This window comes from Urocitellus parryii, chromosome 12 (assembly GCF_045843805.1).
Source record: "Urocitellus parryii isolate mUroPar1 chromosome 12, mUroPar1.hap1, whole genome shotgun sequence".
Classification (NCBI taxonomy): Eukaryota; Metazoa; Chordata; class Mammalia; order Rodentia; family Sciuridae; genus Urocitellus; species Urocitellus parryii.
This window is the reverse complement of record NC_135542.1, coordinates 43,793,132-43,813,830: the sequence shown is the minus strand read 5'-3', so window position 1 is coordinate 43,813,830 and position 20,699 is coordinate 43,793,132. Positions and strand designations below refer to the sequence as shown.

The 20,699-nt window shown below is 43.7% G+C and overlaps 1 protein-coding gene across 2 annotated transcripts in view; it reads right to left on the bottom strand.

The window, feature by feature from the left end:
* The window catches only part of Vsnl1 (visinin like 1), a 60,978-nt gene extending 41,239 nt beyond the window's left edge, over positions 1-19,739 (bottom strand). For both annotated transcript variants that reach the window (XM_077791997.1, XM_026407071.2), the window contains exon 1: positions 19,578-19,739. In XM_077791997.1, the coding sequence (XP_077648123.1) occupies positions 19,578-19,739 (162 nt within the window). The remainder of the gene's footprint in view (positions 1-19,577) is intronic.
* Positions 19,740-20,699: the final 960 nt, after the last annotated feature.

Genomic DNA, 20,699 nt, shown 5'->3' with positions numbered 1-20,699 from the left:
GTTAAGCAGCCTTTTTGGACCATCTGCCTCCTTACTCAGGGTTGAAACCACTTCATCCTCCAAAAAAAGAGGGTGAAGTGTCTCATTGCAAAGAGACACTATTCTTGAAGGAGGCCAAAATCAAGAAAGGCAACCCTCTCCCCACCTCTAAACCTCTGAATGTCCACATGTGCACATATGCACAACCCGTACACAAGCTTAGTGAAAATTGTGCCTTATTAAATTCCCATCCCTGATGATTGACAAGGTCTGCCTTGCACTGCCCAGTTGTGTGATGTGAACTTCAGAATATAAAGAAGATCGTCTTCCTAAACTCTAAACTCTTACCATGAGTACTCTGGCTCTCCTGATTGATAAACTGTAAGTCCCTTTGAAGAATGTACACATGAAATCTAGTCAGACATTGGTATGTTAGTATAAATAAATTAATTAATAAAGTTTAGGGGAACAGGTTCAGGTAAGAGCAAGACCAGAGTAAAGTGGAAGGCATGGGGTAGAGAGTTAGGGAGCAGAGAGCACGGCAGAACAATGCAAGGAGGGCTGCTGAAGACAGAGCTGGCTCATTTCACACTGAGCCGTCACAGCCCTCTTTAGAAAGCTCTGGAGTTGATCCCACTGCTGACAGGGTTTGGAATAATCTTTTAAACCTGTTCCTGGCCAGAAGAAATCTACCATTTGGCCAAGTTCAAACCTCATTTTCTAGATGAAGGCTGCCTCCAAAGCAGCCGTATGTGGGCACACGGCCCTGTCATTTGAGTTAGCTTTTTTGCCACTGTGACCAAAAAACCTAACAAGAACAATTTCAGAGGAGGAAAAGTTTATTTTGGGGCTCACAGTTTCAGAGATCTCAGTCCATAGAAGGCCAGCTCCCTTCCTCCAGGATCTAGGTGAGACCGAAAATCGTGGCAGAAGAGTGTGGCAGAGGAAAGTAACTGGGAACATGGCACAAGAAAGGAGAGAGAGAGAGAGAGAGAGAGAGAGAGAGAGAGAGAGAGAGAGAGAGAGAGAGAGGGGTCTTCTCCCACCACAGACAAAATGCATAATCCAAAGGCATACCCCTCCAGCCACACCCTACCTGCCTACATTTACCACCCAGTTAATCCCTATCAGGGGTTTAATGCACTGTGATTAAATTAAGACTCTCAAAACCCAATCATTTCACCTTTAAACTTTCTTGCATTGTCTCACACATGAGCTTTCGGGGCACACCTCATATCTAAACCACAAGATCCTGATATGGCAGGATCACCTTTCATTTTCTCTCATACACGCTTGACCTTCTCAGATCTGCATGTGAGGCATTGCTATCCGAATCATTTAAATGAAGAAACTGAAGCTCAAAGAGTCTATGTCCCTTGCCTGGGTCACATAATAAGAGTCAGAGGTGGAAAATCCAAAGTTGGAGCATGTGTGCAGCTCAGCCATTCTCTAGTTGTGCAACTTTAGCCATGTTATGTTCCCTCTGTGTTTCAGCTGCCTCTCTGTAAAGTGGAGATAGTAAGCGTATCTAGTTCAGAAGGAGGTTTTAGGAGCTAAATAATTAACCCAAAGAATGTGCCTAGAAGAGTGCCTAGCACATAATAAGTTTTCATAAGCATTGGCTATGATTATTGTTCTTGTCATTACTCAATTCTGTTTCCAGGGGATCCTCTCTATCTTCTGTTTCTCTTGTAGCACATACTTGAAATGTAGTAGGAACTCAATAAATATTAGCTCCTTTCCCTTTCTCTTTTCTCTTTTTGAAAACTACCATCAGGACCAGAAAAGTGCCATGACAACTTGCTTTATCCAGCAAAGCTTTTCATTTGCCTTGGAAATAGGAGCCAACTCTGGCACCACTGGGTCAAAGCAAGCAGAGTTCAGGGCCTCTAAGTGTGGCCCTTGCCTGGCTGGAGCTCAGAGGATGTTTCCTTGGAAACACATGGTGGAGCTACAGGGCCAAGCCCCTGCCATCCGCATGCCTCCAGCCCCATATCACTGACACTCTGCAATCCAACATCATGTTCTCTGTCCTCGACAAGGCTTCTCTGATAAAGGACTGACTAATGGGCAGGAAGGGGAACGTCCTGCCAACATGCTTGTTTCCATTAGATTATGGATGTATTTTTAGAGTGCCCGAGAAATATCTAGGATCTTGCCTTGCAAGATGATTTTGTGGAGTAGGACTCAAAAGAAATAAATCTTAGTAAGGGGGAAGAAAAGATTACAAATGCTCCCTGCTGCCTGGAACCCTTTCTTTTCACCACTACCTGCTTCACTTGAGATGGGGCTAGAGCATGATTTCTTCCAACACACCTTCTTAGAGCCTCTTGTGAACACTTCCTGTTTTTCAACAGTATCTTGGGGGCGATTTTTAGCTCACTGGATCATCATTTCCAGTTTTGGTGTTTTTAATCTTTTATTTATTTTTTGTGCCAGAGAATGAACCCAAGGTCTCACCCATGCTATAAGGTATCACATCCCAACCCTGCCACTGACAGTTTGCTTGATGGTCTCTTCTGTTGATTGAGCTCCTTGAGAGCAGGGACCATGGCTGTTGGCTCCTTTCAGTATCTCCAACTCTTAATTTGGGGATTTTGTAGAGTAGATGCTCCACAGTACTTCATGAGTTAATGGGCAGATAAATGGATGGGTGAAATACAAAGACTAAACAGTCATTCTGTATCAGTTAATCTCACTATGAGTGTGACTAGAGGTCCAACCAAGCTCCTCTGTCTCAGCATCTCTCAACCATTGCTGGTCATTTGTCCCTCATCCTGTGCCATATTTGTCTCATGCCTCCCTGATCTACTCCTTATGTGGCATTCAAATCATATTGGGAAGTAAATGTCCCTCCTACCAAGAGACATAGAAAAGAAAAGGAGCCGTATTTATGGTCTACCAGTCCTGCAGCACACCCTGCGGGGCTCCCAAGTCAGCCTCAAGCAGAGGTGACCAGGAGTCTTCCCCATCAAGTTACAGATAACACTTTCTCACATTTTAAAGATAAATACCACTGCTTGCAGCATACGAAGTGACAAATTGGTGGGACCTTTATGGTCACAGTTCAACACTTTATTTGGATGAAGTTCCCATCAGTCCTCAATACCTCAGACAGAGTAAAAGGGTCAGTTGTCAGGTCCAGCCAGGGCAGCAGAACAGGGTAAAGCCGAGGCATACAAAGAACGAGTCCATTCCCACTTGGCAGGGCCTCCTATCCCATCCCCAAGGGCCATCATGTAGCCACACATCTTCACTCCCCTGCCTCTCCTGTCTTCTCTATTCCCAAGCTAGAATGTGACACTGTGTTGAGCTAATGGGGTCATATAGATCAGAGCAATGCCCTGGGAGAAAAGGAGACCTGGACTCTGGTGACTCACAGAGCAGAGCTGCTAGATCAACTTAGACTTTGCAAGCAAGAAAAATCTTCAGTTATGTGGATGCCACATGAGTTTCTGTCACACTCCCATGAATTTTGATCCTCACTGAGGCATCCACATAATAAAGCATATGTGTGTGTGTGTGTGTGTGTGTGTGTATGCACATCTATAAAATCTCATATATTCAGGGTCCCCAGTTTTTTACTATCTTCTCTATGAATTAATCAGATTTTTGTCTTTTATGGGAGTCGTTCATCCATTTGAATAATAAGCACACATTAACATGTTCTTAACAAAAAAATAATAGGAAATCTAAAACATCTTTGAAATATAATAATAAATAGTGAGACTTATCCTTAAGAAAATGACTATCCTTATTTGATATATATTGTTAGGATTCTCTATCAACTAGAATCCTTGATAATCAAGAGCCTTCTCCATTAGTCTGACCATAAAGGTTTTTGCATTGACATGGCTGACCCAGGTGTCTCATGCTCCCTATCTCCAAATGTCACAACTATGTCCTCATCCTGAAAGCAGAATGGACAACATCTCCATCTGCTCTCACCCCCAGGATATTCCTTGACTCTTCCAAGTTGGTCTTGTCTTATATAATGTCTCCCAAAGCAAGCTAGAGCCTCATCCAACGAGTTACCCTGGCAACCCAGCTGTGTCATCTTGAAAGATGTCTCTGGGCACCAGCTTCCAAGTCTGCAAGAGCTTTGACTGGGACTGACTTGCAAAGCCACAACATATTAGCTGTAACACGATGTCATCATTGATAGTGCCTTTGGTAGACATGTCACATTTTTAAAGAGAACATGGATAAAAATAAGTCCTACCTTCACTGTAGTGAAGATTTACTTAGAAAGCAGACAAAGCTATCTATTTTCAGACACCATTTATATACTTTATGGTCTGCCTTGCATTTTTTTCCTACAAGAAAATACTTACAGTTTTTGCATTTTTCTCTGAAAATCTCATTATAAACTCAAACATAAGCAGACTAATTTTCAAGTAATCAGATAGCTTTTTCATATTGGGCATCTCAAGTTTTACATTTTATTCTTTCATTTTCTCTTTGGGAAAATAGTGTTTAAGGAAGTTCATTGACTACTCTTTTGCTAGTAATTACTCCATGCATTCACAAGAAAATTAGCTAGCCACTTGACTCTGAGAATGAGAGCCATGTTCTTCTGCTGTTATGTTGCTTTCTACTTATTTTAACATTCTCTATTGAAAGGGTTATTGTGAATCTCTGCAGTTTATTACTCTGGATAACACACTTCAAAATGTTTTATTCCTTCATTTATTCTTTGAATTGAGTTGTAGTGAAGCTATAAGACAGAACCCTTTTACTCATTTATTAATATATTCCATCAACCCACTCATTTCTGTTACTGGGAGCTGGAGATAGAGAGGGCTAAGCACAGCCCCTCCCTGTGGGCAGTTGGATAAGGAGATGGCCCTGGTGTCAAGTGACCTGTGTTACAGGGATACACAGGTCCAGCAAGGATCTGGTGATAGGAGCACATGGGTTCTAGGATCTTGGTGTTGAAGGAACCAAGGAAGTGGTGTGCTTTGATTCCCTTAGTCTAGGTAGGAAGAAAAACCTCCCTCTCCTACCCCCTTCCCAGCTCCCCAGTCCTCCTGAACTCTTTCTGCCCTTGGAGCACTCCCATCTGTGCCTGTCCATCATGTTATTCATTTCTATATCTCTACAACAAAGTACTAGTGGAGGTCAAAAATGTTTCCTTTGGTCTTACAGATACTCTTGGCAGGAGGTAGAGCAGGGATTTCTAACCCCCCTAGTAAACAGTTCTTCTATCTATCCCAAGAGCTTTGTAACTGGATCAGATTTCATGATTTGATAGTAGACAGGAGCCCCCTGACCAGGATGTGGGGCTCCTGGCTCTCAGCCCCATTCTCAATTGTCCTAAGTTGGGTGCTTTCTGACCTACCTAAGGATGGCCTTGACCACAGAGGGTTGATTATCCCACACAATGTGGGGTCCAGGTACTGTGTTAGGACTCTTGTGCAGCTCAGGGACATCATCAAGGGCTCTAGTCTTTCTGTCTTTCCATGCCGCTGTGTTCGTCTTGGGAGTCACATCCCTCACCATTGAACATCAACTGCAGCAACTCCAGTTAAATATACAGACACCACAAAACCCAGTGTGCTGATCTTTCTAGGAGGGAGAACACCCTTTTCCAATCAACTCCTAGCACAAACAAATCTCTCCTCTGATCCCCTTCCACCAGGATTAGGTAACATGCCAATGTGTGAGGTAAGTCCAGGAAAGCCTGCCACTGGGTGTTTAGCCTCTTCAGTGCGAGAAAGACGGTGGCCAGAGAGGAACGGGTAGAGAGAGGTTCCTAGTAACCAACAGTGCGTGGCATCTGGTTTAACCAACCCACCCCTCTGTGGTTCCTCAGTGCGGGCAGGAAGGTGTATGAGCCCATAATTTTGTGGCCATCATTTCTGCTTGAGAAGGAAGCTGTTATTCTCAGGGTGGGCTTTTCCAACCTCAAAGGCAGTCAACCCATCCTGGTTTCCTACCAGCCCCCAGCACTGCCAACGAGGGGGCCTTATACTGGAAACGCAGATGCTGCCAGACCTTCTGCCTTGTCAAGCTCTCGTGACTAGTTGGGCAAGCAGGCACAGCAGATCTTTTCCATTTGTCTGATAAGACCAATCAGTCTCAGAGAATGAAGAACCTGACCACTGCCAAGCAGCAGGAGGGTGTAAGAGCTGGACCTGGTCATAGTTCTGTCCAAGTCCCTCTCTCCTCCTGCCTCTCAGCACTCCATCCTAGAAGTCATCTGGAACTGCATTGGACATATGTGAATGTTTCTAGACTGTGGTAAAGAAAACCACAGAAACCACACTCACTAATGGAATTGGGATGATGGAGACTTCCATCAAGGATCTGTCTGCCTAGGGTAGTGGCATCCTCTCCTCCACCAAAGAATCTTAATTAAGCTTCTCCAGAAACCCTCACCATAATTATTCTTATTAATAGAATATCAGCAAAAATATCTGCAAAGAGCTCAAAGTGATTTAGGACTTCCTATTCTCTGTGAGGGCTGAATTGCTTTGTCTTACAAAAGGTAAATTTGGCTGTAGATTTGATGATGTTACTGCATAATACTATTACGTAGACTCCTACAAAAATGTAAACCTTCAAGCCCTTCCACTCACTGGGTATAAAGTCAGAGGAATTTCCAGACTCATGGTCCAGAGAATTGTAGGTGATAGTCCCTCTGAACCCTGCCATTGATAAACCTGCTTCCTGAAAATTCCTCGGATGTCCAGCCTCTGTGTCCTACAGTGTTAGGAAAGAGAGTGGGCAATGGGACCCCACTGCCTGGGTTGGAATACTTGGGGAAGATCCTTAACCTTTTGTCCCTTAGTTTCCTCATTTGTGAAATGGGGCAAATAATAACACTGGCCTCATGCGCCCTCATGAGGATTCAATGAACTAACATATGCAGAGGGCTTGGAACTGTCTGACACACGATGAACAGTTAGTGTTAGCTGGTATCATCTATCTTTCCTTCCTCAGTCCATCTAACCATCCTTTGATACACTTGAGAAATAAATCAAAGTGCTTGGTTTTCTATGGCATTTTATGTTGTAAAGTCAACCAGCCATCCGTCAACACTCCCAGGGTGTGCCAGCCTCCCTGGAGCAGACAGAAAGTAGATTGATGAGTCCACAGGGAAAAGAGAGTCCTTGCCTGCCTCCCCACCCCAATACCTAGTATGGGATGCTTTGCCTCCCATGGGCTGGCCCTTGAAGGGACTCTGTCATGCCCCCACCCTGCCTGGGTGTCATGTTGGGGAGTGAGCTCTCCCTGATCCTTTCTCTCCAATCAGTGTGACATGTTCCAGGCTGTCACTGGCTGCTGCAGAAGCATGCTGGGCAGGGAGATTTGCTTTCTCCTCATTCACTGCCCCAGTCACTGGTGAATTCCTTGGCATCTGTACCAGGGGCAACCTCGTCTCTCCTACCATGTTCCACACAGGAGCAGTGGGAGCTGGTCAGACTGGCTGGGGTGCTGAATAAGTCTAGTTGGTGCCATGAAAGTCCAGAGAGCCTCCCCACTACTAACAGAGGGACAGTCCCCTGGAGCAGGTGGACAGTTGAGGCTGTATAGAGATAAACAGGCCCTGAAGATTTTGAGTAGCACAAGCATACTACGAGGCCAGCTACCTCGCCCCTTCCTCTCACCAGGACCTTGGTCATAATGAGAGTGATGTTACCGTTGACTGAACAGCAGGCACTTGGAAGATGGACATGAAGAACAATTTTACAGTTGCAGGATCTGAAAATCAAGGAAGTGAAGGACTTGCCCAAGAACTCACAGCTCCTCAGGGCAGAGCCTGGATTCCTGTGGTTCAGAGCTGCTGTCTTTCCAGCTGTTACCTAATAGATTAAGAGCTGCTGCCTGGGTCTCTGATAGAAAGATGCAAGACCACGATGATAATGCATGTAACTTTACCTCACAGATATGTGCCATTTAGTAATAAAAATACACACTGAGCGAAAAATGAGCAAACACAAGACAGCATCATCTTGCATGTGTCCCTGAAGACATGGTGAACTGCATTGATGAGACTCCCGTTTGTCTGTGCTTTCAAACAGAACCAGGTTGAGTTTGTCTTTATTTTAGAGAAGAGGGCTTCCTTCAGCAGAAAAACTGGTGTTGGTGTGGGGGTCTGACTGCATGGGTGCAGCCCAGCTGGCCTTCATGGGAATACCCACTGTATTGCCTGAATGTCAATAAATCCACATCTTCCTCAGTAAGACACCACCCATTCCTCTTTGAAAAGTGGCATAAACAAAGACCCAGGAAAAGCCTCTTTCTAAACAAGTGGTGGGCTCGGGGCAGATAGCTCTGGCTGGGAATGGAACCCTGATGACTGAATAACCATGTGGTTGTAGTCAGCCTCTGCCACAGGGAGGCTGGATAGACAGACCACGTGAAGGAAAATCCCAGCATGCTCTTAGCAGGGTGTGAGTTTTGCTTACCCCTCCTCTTCCTCCTGCTCTTCGTCTACTCTGTGCAGGGACTCTTTCTGTCCTCTCTGTGTGTCTACATCCTTTTTGTCCCTCAGCTCCAGCCCCTCTGTCCAGGAATCCCTGATCTCTTCTTCTTTCCCTTCTTTGAGCTCCCAAAGCCTCGGCTCCCTGATAACTTCACTAGCTCCTGGGCTGCTGCACCTGTCGGTTTTGGAAGCTTCATCATGGATGTCTGTGGATGTCCAACCTGCTGATCCCCCCGTGTGGAGTCTAGGGCTGCACACACAAGGGACAGACCATAGACACTCAATGAAGAACTCAACAAGTTCATTTGCTGGAGGGCACCGTGCAAGCTCCTGGAGCTTTGCTCACTGAGTCACAGGAAACCTTGAAGAGGGAAAATGAAAAGTAACTTCTCATTCCTAGTACCGTCCCTCTGTTGTTAAGAATATAACTCCAGGCCGCCAGTGTGCGTGGTCTTTGAACACATCCTGGCAAGGTTTGCCTGCTAGACATTTAGAAAGCTACTCGGTTGCAAAACCTTGGGGACTTTAGGTGCTCAGTACTCTGTGTGACCTGCATCCACTTTTACCCCAATACCTCTTTGGTTACCTAATATTTCAGCTACAGAACTGCTTGCTATTCCTTATACTGTTCTCCTGTCTTCCTGCCTGCCATAAGGTTTGTGTCCCCTCCAAATTCCTATGATGAAATCCTCCAGGTAAGGGTATTAGGAGGAAGAGTCTTTGGGTAACGAGTAGGTCATGAGTAGGGAGCCAATGGAATTTGTGCTATTATTAAAAAAAGGCCTCAGAGAGTTCAGTGGCCCCTTAGGGGACCAATGGAAGCAATGAAAACAGGCTCTTATCAGGCATTGAATTGTCCAGCCTTGAGAACTGTGAGAAATTAATTTCTCTGCTTATAACCTATCCAGCTTATGGTATTTTGTTACAGCAACTCACATGCACTAAGACACTGGTCTTATGACCTTACCAAGGTTGTACCTTCCTGATAAAAATGTCTTTCTTGAAGCTACAAATCCTACTTAAATTTCAAGGTATCTTGAAAATGTCAGTGGAGATATTTATACAAAAATTTCCTGTACTTGTCTTAGGGTGAATATTGCTTTCTTCCTCTTTTAGTTATTTACACAGCTTGTTGCATTTCCTCAGGGGCTGGGAGCCCTAGGGGAGTGTGGAAGTCTGATGCAAAACCCATACCCCCAGAGCTCCTGGCTACAGACTTGTTATGGACAGCACTGGTAGCTGTTTATGGAAAGTGAATGACCACTGATAGCTTCTCTGCATTACTATCCTCAAAGGGATTTCCCTGAGATAGAGATAATGAGGGTCTCAGACATTTTAGTTAGATAGGTTTTGACCTATTCTACGACTGACATCTCTCATCTCTCCCCAGTGAGTGCACTTCCTACGTGGAGAAGCTGACTGAGAGGTCAGGGATGATCCCATTCACAGCAAGGTCAGGGCCCCCACAGCCCAGGCCCAGCAGCTCCATAGCAACCTCCCTGGAGAAACAGCAAATGGTCCAAGAACCAGTCCAAGCAGGGACAAGGGAGGGAACAGTGAAGGAGACAGTTTTCTTTTGGAAAATACTCCATTGGCCACTGGAGATAAGCTTCATTCCCAGACCCCAGGTTGATCAATGATATCAGATACAAGTCCATATCACCATTTTAAGGGTCAGAAAAATCCAGTAACGTGAAACAGCTTTACACTGGGAGACCCATGCATGACTTTGCCTATTCAAGTCTAACCATGTAATGGAAACGGGCTATTTCTTCCTCTTTGGCTCTATTTCCATCTAGAAATAGACTGTCCTTGGGCAATCGGCTGCAGAGACAGCTATTACAGAGCAGGGCCTTCTGGCTTTAAATTCTTATTATCAGGCTGGAGTCGAGATACTTCCTCTTGGTTGTTAGTTGGAGCAATTAAGAAGTGGGCTCACCTTGACCCCCCTTGCCCACTAAAGGGCTTCAACATCCTCATTTGTAAAAAGGAGGACAGAACAGGCTGAGTGGCAGCTAAAGGCATCTTTCCAACCTTATCCTGAGGACCAGGAAGTTAAGGTATCAGCTAATAGCATTCCTTCAGGATATCATAGTGGCAATGACCATTGATATCCCTCCAACTGACACCTGCCCTATCACAGGAGAGCAAAACCCTAGGGTGTGGAAGCCATCTGAAGTAATCTCACTCCACTGAGACAGGGGAAGGTTATCACTTGGACCTCTCTGGGGTGCACTTTCTCTCTCTAATGCAAAATGCACTAGTAAGCTAGATTTGGCCTGAGACGACCTCACCAACACACAATGCCCTTGGAGCCTCACGAGGGACCCTGTTTTCCCAGAAATCACATTTATTGTTGCTTCTTCCTTGAGATTTCAGACCCAGCTCTTGCTTTCCACATTAATTCAAGTTGAAGTGCAGCTTCAATCATGTTGGTAAACATTCTGAATGGAAATGAATTCCCAGGTTCTCACTAAAAGTTGCAACACCCTCACCAGCCCAATCTGGATGACATTATGTGTCTTATGTAATGTCTGTCTCCCTCAGGGATTAAAATGCTCTTTCTATAGCTCTGCCCAACAGACTTTTAATGTGCTCTTACTCCTAATTATCTCGTATTAACAAGCAGAATCTGAATCCCTCCAAACTGATTATCCAAAAAATGTCTTTTGAGCCAAGAGTTTTATTTTCAAAATTGATTTGGATCAGATGTTGAGAAGAGATAATACTCATCTTTGTTAGTTTCTTTTGATAGAATGTCTGATGGGGCAGTAAGTGCTCCAGGGCAACTGGGCTGTTCAGTGTCTAGAAGGCCTCCTGTGTTCAGGTACGGAACTGCTGATCAGCCACACCTGGGCAAGGCGAGTCATTATTCACAAAGCACCCCCCACTCTTACCACTTTCTCATCACAACAAGAGCCTATAAAATAAGCAAGGCTCTGAGGGTTCTTCCCATTTCAAAGATGAGAAAACTAAGGGTCAGAGTTTTTTTTGTTGTTTAGTTTAACAAACCTATAAGCATAAAGGACTTTTCTACGTTTGCATGGATAGCATATGGTAGAGCTAGGTAGCCATACTGCCTTCTTAGTAAGCTGCATCGCATCTGCCTGTATGCAGGGAAAATAACTCTAGCATTATGAGGCTCTGGGGAGAAGGGAAGGACTCTCCCTAGAGATAAGGGAAGAAAAGCTTGCAGAATTGTGTGGAAAATCTGAAGATTCTTTCTGGGTTGGGTGCCAACTAAAGTCATGGGGATGTGGGGGACAGAGGAGGAGATTCCTTCTGGCTTTGAGATTTGGGAAGACCAAGGAGGATTCCCCAGGGAGAAGCTTTTCCCTGGTTCTATAGGATGGCCAGGGTGGAGCAGAGAGAGGGCTTCTGATCCCTTGTGCTCCACAATGAAGCCAGCCAGAGCAGCGCTGGGATGGTGCTCCTGAATGTGGCCCAGAGGACACAGAAGCACAGAAATGTGGCAGGAAGGCCGGGCAGCCAGTGGTTTGTCACTGCTTGCCACCCGTTGCCAAGGCTCCTGGCTTTCCAACACCTATGGCTCTAAGTTAGGGGGATGCCACCTCCCAGAGCTCCATCACAGGCCACAGTGAGAATCCAGAGAGCCAAGGGTAAGATGGGGCACATGGAAATGAAAGAAAGGATGGGAACAAAAACAGGGAGGGAGAAGAGAAGAGAGGGGTGGAGGGGAGGGGCAGGAGAGAGGCCCATGCAGGAGCACGGACATGGACAAACTTCCTCTTCTATAGCTTGCTTTCTGGACTATCTCTGGAGGACTACCAAGAGGTTTGTATTTGATTGTTTCTTGTTTTTTATTTTAATTAATTTATTTTTATTTTGTTCCAACCTAATGTACTTCACACAGCGACCCCTCTTCCAATGTCATGCACACTCCGGGCTCTGAATCACAATAGGTATCTTTTGTTTAAGTTTTGGGTTTTGGGTCAATGAGATGTTGGAGTCTCCAAGCAGACTGACAGCTCCTCCTGCCTAAATCCACCCTTCCTTTGAGAATCAGCTCATCCCCACCTTCCTAACCAGCCTTCGTTGAACCTCCTGGCCCTTCCCTGTCCTGATCACAGGAGACCCAGTGTTGTGGCTGTTTGCATCTGTTTTAATATCTCTTGACTACAGGCTTCTTGATGGCTCAGACTCCCCCTGGGCAGGAATCTGATGTTCTCCCCCACAGACGCAGTGCTTCACAGCTTCTGGAACATGGAATGCTCCAGAAATGAAGGGAAAGAAGGGATTGCAGTTTATCCCACTAGAGTCTGTCTCTCCATTTGCATTGACATGGAGCTTTAAAGAAAATAAAGCTTAAGTGATATGTCCTGAATGAACCATTTGAAAAGTTACCTCCCGACAGCAACACATTCAACAAAGTGCAGAATTGAAATCATTATTCCTACTCTTATGCCAGTGAAATTTATCTAGTGTAGAAGGGGATTTCTCTCTTTTTGTCTTATTGTCAATTAAGATTCAATATCAGTTGTCATAGAACCTAGAATATTCAGTCTGTCAATGCTAGAAGCATCTTTTTTGGTTATTAACTTTTCTTGGGACTACAGAACTCTGTATGAAGGCAATGAGAGAGATATACATAACATGTTACCTAGCTTCAGTGTGTATAGAACTCCCAGTCTGTCTCAGGACATTCCCCGGTTAATGTCTAGACAAGTTCTCAAAACATTATTCATAGATTTTCCTCATAGAACCATCTGGAAGGGCAGAAACCCTGAGGAAGAGACCCAGGAAGCTACCAAGGAGCAGTCAGCCCAAGTGACTTTGATGTATGCTGAAGTTTGAGAGGTATTGGCAGACACCAACTTTTTTCATTTGCACAGATGCTAAAGCCTAGAACAACACAAATAAAGGTTCTTATCCCAAGTCACACAACCAATAGAGCAGACCTCAACAAGTACTTTTGATTTTATATTCTACAAAACAAAGGTCATACACCTATGACCTATATGCATAATATGTTTGTATACAAATTTCAGGAAGAACAACCTACTCCTGATAGTAGACTATTAAACATAAGAAAACAATTTAAAAGTGAAATTCTAAAACCACACAGAGAATTACAGAATATTTTCATTATACTTTAATGTTTCTTGCAAAGTGTGGTGATGCATGCCTACAATCTCAGCAACTCAGGAGGCTGAGACAGAAGGATGGATGTTTGAGGCCAGCCTTGACAAAAGATACTGTCTCAAAATAAAAAATTATAAGGGCTGGAATATGTAGCTTAGTGGTAGGGCACCCCAGATCCAATCCCCAGTATTGCAATTAATTGAATAAATATTAACAATGTTTCTTTTTCTATTAAAATACTTTATTATCAAATATCCAAATATTCCTGATTTTATGATATCATTTATTTTTTTTAGTATATGTTGCTGGGTAGTTGTGTCAATAGAACTTTCATGAGTAGACTTATTTTTCAATGTTTTTGGACTAGAAAAGTTCTTATTAAACACCATGTATATATCTTGCTGTAAAATAAAAATGGCTTTGTTAAGTGAAACTAAGTGCCCCCAGGTTCTGAGTGCACTGATGACGGTGTAGTGACAATACAGTATTTGTCCTACAGAATGCACAAAGGAAATGAGGATGAATGAACCAATGAATGAACTTGCTCTTAGATGAGCTGGAAGAAAAATTTGCTAAGGCCAAATTACAAAGCTCTTCAGGAAATGATCACTTGGAGGGATGTGGAACGACTTGGCAGGAACTCTTGTTACATGTGAATGAATTTTACTAAAATCAGTGATGCTGAATCAATGATGATCATATTGGATTCTAGATCTCTCACACCTGTCTCAGGGGCACCTGCCAGCTGCCTCACTGATACCCAACACTCTTTTGAGAAGAAAAATTTGTGAAATGAAAAAGGCTGAGATTCAGGAGAGTTGGGCTAGAGCCCAGCAGAGCAGCATTTGGCTGTTTAGTTGCCCCCTAAGAACAGATCTCTTTCATCTGCAAAATGATAAGCAGCAGGGATTGAACAAGGCAGCCTCCTCTCTGGAGGACAGGTGTGAGGGTCAGGGCACTGAGCTACTGGTAAGAGATGCATCAAAAGGTCCTTCAGTGCTACACTACATCTTGTCTGGCAGCTGGGAGAAGGGAATTGCTTTGTGCTTGGGAGGACACAGAACTCAGTGCTGAAGAACCTACTTGGGGAATGAGGATGGCACAGCCCCATGCTGCAGCCTCCTGTGCCACCATCCCACCCTGGAATGCATAGTGGACTGCGTTTGACTAGGGTACATTTTCCCATTAAACCTCACATCCTCCTCTGTATCCCATTCTACGTTGCCATGGAACTTGGCATGTGAAATAAAACCCATTTCCTTGGACTTCCAAGAGTAATCATCAATCATGATGGCAAACACAACATCATTTTCCATCCCTTCTTTCCTTGGGTTTCTATCAAGTGAGGTGACATGACAGGCCCTCTTATTTCCACTGCATAGATAAGAAAACTGAGATTCAGAGAGGCAGAGATTCTGTAAACATAGTACAGCTAGAATTGATTCTCATATTTGTTGGATTTCAAATTCTATTTTCTTTCCTTTTTTTTTTAAATAACCTTGTGACTACCTTTTGACTCAACCTGTGCTAGCCCAAATGATGCGTGTTAAGAGTAATTATGGAAGTCAAACTGCAAACATATATTAAAGTTCATTTAGGGCTCTTTACAGGACTCCACTAGCTGGTTCCTTGGTTCCTTTGGCTTTGATGTTACGGTAGCTATGCAAATTACAAATGGCATCAGTCCTTCAAGGAAGAGGACCCGGAGATAGGGACATTTCCATGGCTGCTTGCTTTCCTCTAGAGTTGGCCTTCGTTTTAAAACTGTGGCCACTTCTGTGAAAACACAGTTAAAATTGCAGACTCTCCATCTTAATTCATGATCTTGATTTGGCAACTAAAATGATTGTTGGAAACAGGAAATTCTCATGGGGAGAAAATCAGGTACTTTGTTCTTGTTGATGAAATACAAGTTCTTCCCAGCCTATCGGCTGCAGTGCTGTGGTGGGAATAACAGAGCATCTGCTATAACTTCTGTGACCAGAGACACAGACATCCCCGTGTGCGGGGGTGCCAGACATTCCTGACAGAAGGTGTCCTCTTATCAGTTACAGAAGGCTCTGAGTTTGCACATGTCAACAGAAAAGGAAAGGAAGTGTACTACTTTTCTAGGGCTGCCATAGCACAGTACACAGACAACACGGCTTAAAGAAATGTATTGTCTTGGGTCCTGGAGGCTGAAAGTCCTAGCCAAAGTCTCCAAAGGACTGGTCTTTCTCTGATCCACTTGTAGACAGCTGTCTTCTCGCTATGTTTCCCCCTAAAAGGACACCAGTTGAACTGCATTAGGACCCTCCCTAATGACTTCCTTTTAACTTAATCACCTTTAAGTACTCGGTCACCACATACAGGCACAATCTGCAGTGCTGAGGCTTAAGGGCTTCAACATAAGAATTGGAGTTTTGTGTGTGTGTGTGTGTGTGTGTGTGTGTGTGTGTGTGTGTGTAGTCGTTTAGCTGAAATAGGCACCGAGCTTGGAAAAAGTTGAAAACTATCACCTAAGGAATATTTTGTCTTCTAAGGCTCAGAGCGAAGTGCTCCTCCTACCACTGCATCAATTAACTTCTTGTGTTAATACTGTGGTTTGAAATCAACCTCTCTTCTTTCCATTCTTGCTTCAGACCAGACACATGTGCCATTCCTCTTAGGAGTGAGGCTAGCTGTGTCTTCCCCATTAGCTGGGGACCTGGAGGGTCCTTCAGTCTTCATACTAGGACTTCCCGAGCAGATACACTCATGCCTGATCTGTGGCTGGCTCTGTTACAGGCCCTGGGGTTTGTGTCAATTGAAATGAGGTGCCGTGTTCCTCAGGACTGAAAGATGATAGCTGCATGGAACTGGGAAGGATCATGCCGCACCTGTTTTACAGAGCTCACTCCAGCAGCTGTTTGGTGGGTGGGCTTCCAAGGGGCTGCCTTGGACTCCGGCGGAAGGGTTGGTCTGTGAGCCTCGGTGGAAGTTTTCCCCACTGGAGTGTGCATTCTGCCTTCACTCTTGGTGATGCTGGACAAATGGCCCCATTTTTTCTACCCCCTCACCCCCAGATTTCTAATGTTTTTAAAGCAGACCTAGTACACAAGTGCCTTGACCTTGGGGTTGCAGAGGCTTCTGAAGCTGAGCTTGGTAGTTCCTGGCCTTGCAGATGGGTGTCTCCCACTCCCCAGCCCTGGCTGAAGCTCAACAGGATCTGTTCTGGAGCAGCTGAGGTGGAACCTGAGACAGTCAGGTCAGCAGCAGGAGTTGCACCAGGCTGGCTGCAGTGACAGAAGGGCAAAGGCCTCCGTCAGCTTGGCTCCTCCCCACCCCACGCAGAGAAGGAACTGCTGCAGACTGCCCGTTCTCCAGAATAATCACTGTGTCTTGCTGAATCCTTGCATTTTTCAGAAGCATTAAAGGCAGTTTTCCTCATCAGTCCCTCTCCTGGGCCTATTACATAACCCACATCTTTCTCCCTGCCTCTCCCTTCTAGCTTATCAGAACTTCTTTTTTTTTCTTTTTTCTTTTTCTGTTTATGTGGCATATTTCTTCTGTGATTCTTCCCCAATTTCTGTCCTTGGACAACTCCGGAAGGAGAAAAAGATTTTGCCTGGTTTTTGCCTATTTGACACAAAAGCACAGGCCAAGTTTGGATCTCACTGTTGGGAGGCTGAAGTAAGAGGCTGCCAAGAGAGAATCAACTAAGTTCAGAGAGTCCTATAGCCCTTTATTGAACAACAACAACAACAAAAACCACTGCACTTGGGGTGAGGTGGAGAGGTGGCAGATGGCTTTGGAACATGAGCATGAGTTGTACCACGAAGGACTGAGCTATGCTTACGTTCACATGGCCTCTAGCTTGGGGCAGGGGCTTTGTCAGTGCTGAATTCTTTCAGTAGAGGAAGGAAAGACCTCATTTTTTGCATTTCAATGATTTCTTCAAAGGCTAACCTCGTCTGAATTTAAACAAATAGTGAGGAATAGGCATCCAGTGCTCTTCTAACCACAGGGTGATACTTCCACGAGCATTAGTGATAGAAAAGTGACTTCTCATTTGTCTGTACGTTCCTTGGGGCTAAGAGTTAAGATAGTCCTGAAGCACAGGCTAACTCCAGGTGAGAAGGTGGTAGAAGATGTGACTTAGAAAACTATGGTGAGTGGTATAACAATTTGGAAATGCATTGATCCCACTTCTATGCAAAAGTATTGTGTATCACTTAAATAATGGATACATTTATCAATATCTCTATATAAAGATGTCTATAAGATAATAATTAATTAATCAATCTTCTTAGGAATGTCATGGTGATCTTATAACATGTACACACACCATACTGTTCTACACACATTTCAGGAAATAATTTTGTATATACCTGTGGGGCCCCAGGTACACAACACTGGATTAGTCATAAACCTGGGTTCCTCAGTGGCCCGTGCAATAGCTTGTCATTTATTTAGTTGGCTTTTAATGCAATAAGCACTTGCAAATCTACCAATAAAAACAGCATCTATGATTATGACACAGTCTATATTTCACCACACAGTCATTCCCCATTCCCTGTCTTACCTCTTCCCAACAGAAGCAACCATTGACTTGGATCCTGTATTTTTCATTTCTTTCTTTGCTTTCCTTTTTATAACATTTTATTGCATTTATTTGTAGTCCTATAACACATATTTTAATTTTATTTTTGTTTAATTTAGAATTGTTGAAACTTATTTTGCCTTTAGTGTTTTTTCTGGAGTTCAAATATTTTGACTGCTGTGTAGTATTTTATTGTAAAAATATTCCAGCTTACTTTCCACTTTTCCTTTGATGAGCATTTGGGCTGCTTTCAAGTTTTGTTGCAGCTGTGAGCATTCTTATACATGTCCCTTCTTGAACTTGGGCAGAAGTGAAATTGTTAGATCACAGGCTACAGGAAATATTTAGCCTCAGAGAAAATGACAATGTTTAACATTCGATACAAGCTTCTCACACACACATATGTATCTGAAGAGTTCATATTACCCCAATTCACGTTTGCTCAATTAAATGATAAAAGCAATGTTTTTTATTTGGTATTTTAGTCAGAAGTAGCTAAAAAATGTATTTCTTTCACATGTATATTGTTACATAGTATACACAAAATGGAAAGACTTAAGTCATGCCAAAACTAGAACCAACACAATTCCATAAACATAGACAAACCACAACACTATGACTTAAGAAAAATTATACTTTATGGGACAGTTCCAATTAATGTTCAGGCAAAGAGAAGCTTCTAAATAATTTAAGAAGTTAAGACTCCATGATATAGGCATTGATGCTGAGGTATATCACACCTTTTTCTTTGAAATGGGTTGTTGTAGGAATCTGGGTTCTTATGGCATATAAGAGGATCTTTCTTGGTGAAAAATCCCTCCCAATTACTTTCTTTGTTTATTTATTTTTTTTTATTTTTGGTATTGGGGATTGTACTCAGGGGTGCTTAACTGCTGAGCCACATCCATAGCCCTTTCTATGTTTTATTTAGAGACAGGGTCCCTCTAAGTTGCTTTTGGCCTTTCTAAGTTGCCAAAGCTGGTTTTGAACTTCCAATTGTTCTGCCTCAGCCTCCTCGTCTGGCCACCACAGCCAGCCCTCTCAGGTACTTTCCCTTTAACAGAGATAACACACACACACACAACCTTTAAAAAGCCAAACAATATTGTCATTAGAAACCTGCTAATAATTATCAGCAAACCCAATTATCTGATTCTTTGGTTTTTCACTAGATGTTGTCATCTTTCAAACAGTATTCAGTGTTTTAACAATTACTCTTCTTGTTCAGAAACCTCTTGATTTATCTCTAAACATATGTATGTGTGCACCCACGTGCGCGCGCACACACACACACACACACACATACACTCACACACACACACATACAAATACTTTTTAAATACTTTTAAACTTGCATTTTAAAAAAGTGCCCATTTTTCTTTTTGGTTAGAAAACTGCCAAAATTGAAACAAACTGACTCCTTCCAGTTAAAATTCCACGTGAAGCTACATTTCACCGAGACAGTATTTTCCAGCCCAGGAAATGAAAGGCTGGGCGCCCTACCTTCACGTAGAGCTGCTGGAACTCTTCAAGGTTCAGCCTCCCGCTCGGGCAGTCCTTGAGAAACCCTTTGTACCACTGCTTCAGCTCGTGCTCATTGAACTCTGTGCTCTTCACTAGGTCCTCCATGACTTCGGGGGCCAGTTTGCTGTTTTGTTTCCCCATTCTGCCTGCAGAAAAGCAAATGGAGGCCGTTAGTGCTGTGGCGGTGCCCATTTCTAATTGAGGAGATCTGAGCAGCCCCTTAGCTGGGACTCACTCTGGGGTGTCTGATCACAGTCCCCCAAGTCTGCCTCACTCTACTCTGTGTTCTAGGAGCAAAAAAGACTCTTTGGACAGTTCAAGGGCTGCAAGGCTCACCCTTCTCCTTGTGTCACTTGTCACAAGACATGGACCCCCAAGTGGAAACCAGGCAGCCATTCCTCTTTGTGTTGTTCGTATCAAGTGCATGGAAGCATTTAGTTCTCCTTCTATGAGTTATGATTCATTAGCACTTGCTGCCCAGGTGTCTAATTCTACATTTAGATCACAGGGATTTTCAATGGGGTTAGTGACAAGAACAATAAGAAGACTTTATAACCAATTGATCAAAAATGGCTTGGAGCCAACCCCTAAAAACCAAAGGCTAAATGCTTTCTCTGATATGTAGATGTTGACTCAAGACAGATGTGTTGGGAGGGAGGAGTAGAGGTTCACTGGATTGAACACAGGGGAGTCGGGGGAAGGATGGAGGGGATGGGAATGGGAAAGACAGTAGAATGAATTGGACATAATTTTCCTATGTTCTTATATGAATATACAACCAACTCCACATCACGTACAACCACAAATATGGGAAGTTATACTCCATGTATGTATGATATGTCAAAATATATCCTACTAACATGTATAACTAAAAACAACAAATAAAAAAGTTTTTAAAATGGCTTAGAATTGAGTGTGGTGGTGCATATCTGTTATCCCAGCTATGGAGGAGACTGAGGCAGGAGGATCACAAGTTAGAAGCCAGCCTAAGCAACTTAGTGAGACCCTGTCTCAAAATAAAATAGAAAGGGCTGGGGATGTAGCTCAGTGATAGAGCAGTTGCTTAGCATGTGTAAGGCTCTGGTCTCATTTCCTAGTGCC